The 3,222-nt window shown below is 40.6% G+C and overlaps 1 protein-coding gene across 7 annotated transcripts in view; it reads right to left on the bottom strand.

Moving 5' to 3' along the window:
* The window catches only part of LOC103475224 (heterogeneous nuclear ribonucleoprotein L), a 19,450-nt gene extending 16,456 nt beyond the window's left edge, over nucleotides 1-2,994 (bottom strand). For all 7 annotated transcript variants that reach the window (XM_008426680.1, XM_008426683.1, XM_017308296.1 and 4 more), the window contains exons 1-2: nucleotides 2,887-2,994; nucleotides 1,711-1,826 (exon numbers count right to left, since the gene is read on the bottom strand). In XM_008426680.1, the coding sequence (XP_008424902.1) occupies nucleotides 1,711-1,826; nucleotides 2,887-2,964 (194 nt within the window). In that variant the 5' untranslated portion in view covers nucleotides 2,965-2,994. The remainder of the gene's footprint in view (nucleotides 1-1,710; nucleotides 1,827-2,886) is intronic.
* Nucleotides 2,995-3,222: the final 228 nt, after the last annotated feature.

Genomic DNA, 3,222 nt, shown 5'->3' with positions numbered 1-3,222 from the left:
GAGTGGGTAAACTCCACCCACACCGAGTGGGTAAACTCCACCCACACCGAGTGGGTAAACTCCACCCACACCGAGTGGGTAAACTCCACCCACACTGAGTGGGTAAACTCCACCCACACTGAGTGACACTCAGTAGAAGTGGAGGAAAACATAAATACTCTCTGCATGACTCATTTATCTTGATTTTAATTGGTGGGTCAATTTGACCCGGAACAGTTTGTGTGTCTCAAGTTCAATTATAAAGAGCGTCACACTTTGAAAAAAAAAAATTAAATGTAATATAAAAAAAATTACCAAAGGAAATTATTGTTTTTTTGTGTCTAGGTTTTTTTGTAATTGAGTCAAGTTGTCGTCATTAATCCTTAATTTCTGAGAAATAAAAAACATAATTGCACAAATTTTGATTGAGATGGTTAGTATTAGAGTTAATAATCAGATAAAAAAAATGTTTTGGAGGAATTTTTTGGTTCCTGACACTATTGCATGATAAAACTCTCCCTGGGTCAAATTGACCCACGAACATTATTGCTGTACCAAAACAGGAGGGTTAATTACTTCTCATGATAAATTAAAACAAACTCAATAATTTGCAAGATTTATTGTTTGTTTTTTCTCTTTCTACCAAAAACTGGATGATGAAAGTTCTCAGTCTGGCGTTTTGGTCTGAACCAGACATTTTTTCAAGGATAATTCTGTTTACAGAGACTCCAGAATTTATTTTATTTGTCGTTTTATTTATTTTGGATATTTAAAGTGTATTCCAGTGCCAGTGTTAAACATTAATTAGAACTTAAAGTTTATTGATCTTTGAAAATATGTTCTTGCATTATTAACGTTATATTAAATCAAAATGGTCTCAAATCATTTATAGCAAATAACTTCTGGGAGAATTTATAGTCCAGAAAAAAAATTTGTTATTGTAAAAAAAAAAAAAAAACTCTGATCTGGAAGATATTTAAAATATCTAAAATGAGATAGATATAGAAATAAAAGCCCCCCCACACAAACAAAACTAAATCAAATGGATTTGGAAATCTCAACAAAATTGTCCTTAAAAAAACAACAATGAAAATCAAGTTCATTTCAGTTGATTAATTGATTAATCGTTTATTACGACAGGCTTTGTTTACGTTCAAATTTTGCGTCTGGGATTTTATGATTAAGAATTACGACTATAAAAGTAGAATAAAATGCGACATGGCAGCTCAAACTGCAGATGCTTTGAAAACTATCAGATTCTGCTTCACAAATCGTTTTATTTTCTTCTTTTGATTAAAGATCTTAATCGGGTTATTCAGACTGCAGTGGAAGAAGTCAGATACGGGTCTTTGGAAGTAGCCTTAGATCCTGGTGATGTCCAAACAGGGAGAAATGTTTGGCATTCTCCCAGCATGCATCCTGATTGGCTAGCTGCAGCAGAGACACACCTACTGAGTCAACCATATGCCATGAGGTCAAACAAACCAGACAGAGGCCGCCTGTCTGCCTGCAGAATCTGTCAACATCAAAGTGATCGAAAGGCAGGAAATAAACTGCCCGACAAGCTGCTGAGTCACAGCCTGGATCTCGTTTTCCAGCTTTTCTGTTCTAGATACGGCGGTGCGGTCACCGTGTTGTGACTGAACCATCAGCACAACTTTCTGATACGTTAGGAGGTGAAACATGACGCGTCACATGCAGCTGAAACAGTCCAGACTTCATCTTCTGTACCTGATGGCTCCGAACTCCTGCAGCGCCTCTACGAGGTCGGCCTCCGTGACCCCGTCCATCAGCCCCCGGACGTGAACCACCACCGAAGGCAGGGTCTTGTGTGGGTCTTCGTATCCCTGCGGGAAGGAAAAGCAGCAACTCACACAACCGGTTTGGTTTACTGGTCCGACTTGTTGCCCAAGGGAGGATAACGGAGTGCAACATTGTGGACAACCCTGAGAAGCTTAAGACATTCATATTTTGGTTCGCTTTCTAAGATATTTCTTTTAATCTCTCATTTATTCAAACTAAGTATTTTTGTCTACAGTAATTGTGTGTGTGTTTTTTTTCTTCTTAGGCCTTCGTTGATATTTGAGATCTCTTACAAATAAAACCTATTCTGTTCATGAAACTGCTTTACAACAGAACCGCTGCAACACAGACTGCTACAGGAGATTATTCCTGCCTATAGCCACTAGCATCTACAAAACAACTAAAGGACCTTAAATAATCAGATGCATTTCATGTATCTTTAGGATTACTATTCGTTTTATTCAACTAACTTATTAAAAAGTTGCACAAAAGACAATTGGGTTTTGAGCCACTTGCTGCTCCGGAGACGGAGGTTGCAGACCCCCAGTCTAGCGGAACCGAGCTGCTCGGGTTCAGTTTCAGTGGCCGCTGGAGGAACGGGAACCAACTGCCGCCGTTTCAGTTCATTTGTATGCAGTATTTATGCAGACTGCGTCTCCATTTTCAGTTTTATCCGAGTTACAGTTGTGGAAACTGCTGCATTAAACAGCGTTAGGCCCAATTAGCCGAACAGAACCATGCTAACGTCCTCCGGCACTGGAACAAAGCCGGGCTCTGATGAGGCCCGGTGAAGGAAACCGCCCTCCCTGGGTCCCGCTCAAAGCGAACCACACGAACACGCATTGAAATAAACACATTCACTATGCTGTATTTTATAACCCACCATTTTGAAAACGCAAAGCTAAGCTAGCCCCTTTTAAAACGGGGAGTTCGGAGAATCAACGGTTTCCCGTCGCGGTGCTCCACCGACATGAAACCGCGTCGTGACCGCTTTCAAACGAGCACCGAGCACATGAATGAATTAAAAGTGCACCGGAAAAAAGCCTTCCAACAGTTTGGTCCGAATATTCTGGAAGTAAAAAAGAAATGTCGCAGCGGACTCACTGTGGCCATTCCGTCGGTTTTCTGTCGTTTTGTTGCCCTGCCGTCTTCGCTGTAGTAACGGCTCGCTGCAGTAGCCATGTTGTCCCGGTTAAAAAGAATGCTAGACTGAAATGGACGGAAAATTCATGAAAAACGAGGCATGCGTCGCCACGCCCATTACAGTGACGTAACGAAACGTGATAGGCTCAAATGGCTGTCGATTTTAATTTAAACCAATAGGAGAAGAGATGGCGTAGCTTTTAATTGGTTGGCCCCAAAGCTTAAATACAACGTCATTAAAGCGTTTGTCACTTTCAAACTTTCATTTCATATTCATTTGAAGTCTCACGGAAGAAT

Source organism: Poecilia reticulata, linkage group LG13, assembly GCF_000633615.1.
Source record: "Poecilia reticulata strain Guanapo linkage group LG13, Guppy_female_1.0+MT, whole genome shotgun sequence".
Taxonomy (NCBI): Eukaryota; Metazoa; Chordata; class Actinopteri; order Cyprinodontiformes; family Poeciliidae; genus Poecilia; species Poecilia reticulata.
This window is presented reverse-complemented; position numbering and strand designations above follow the sequence as displayed.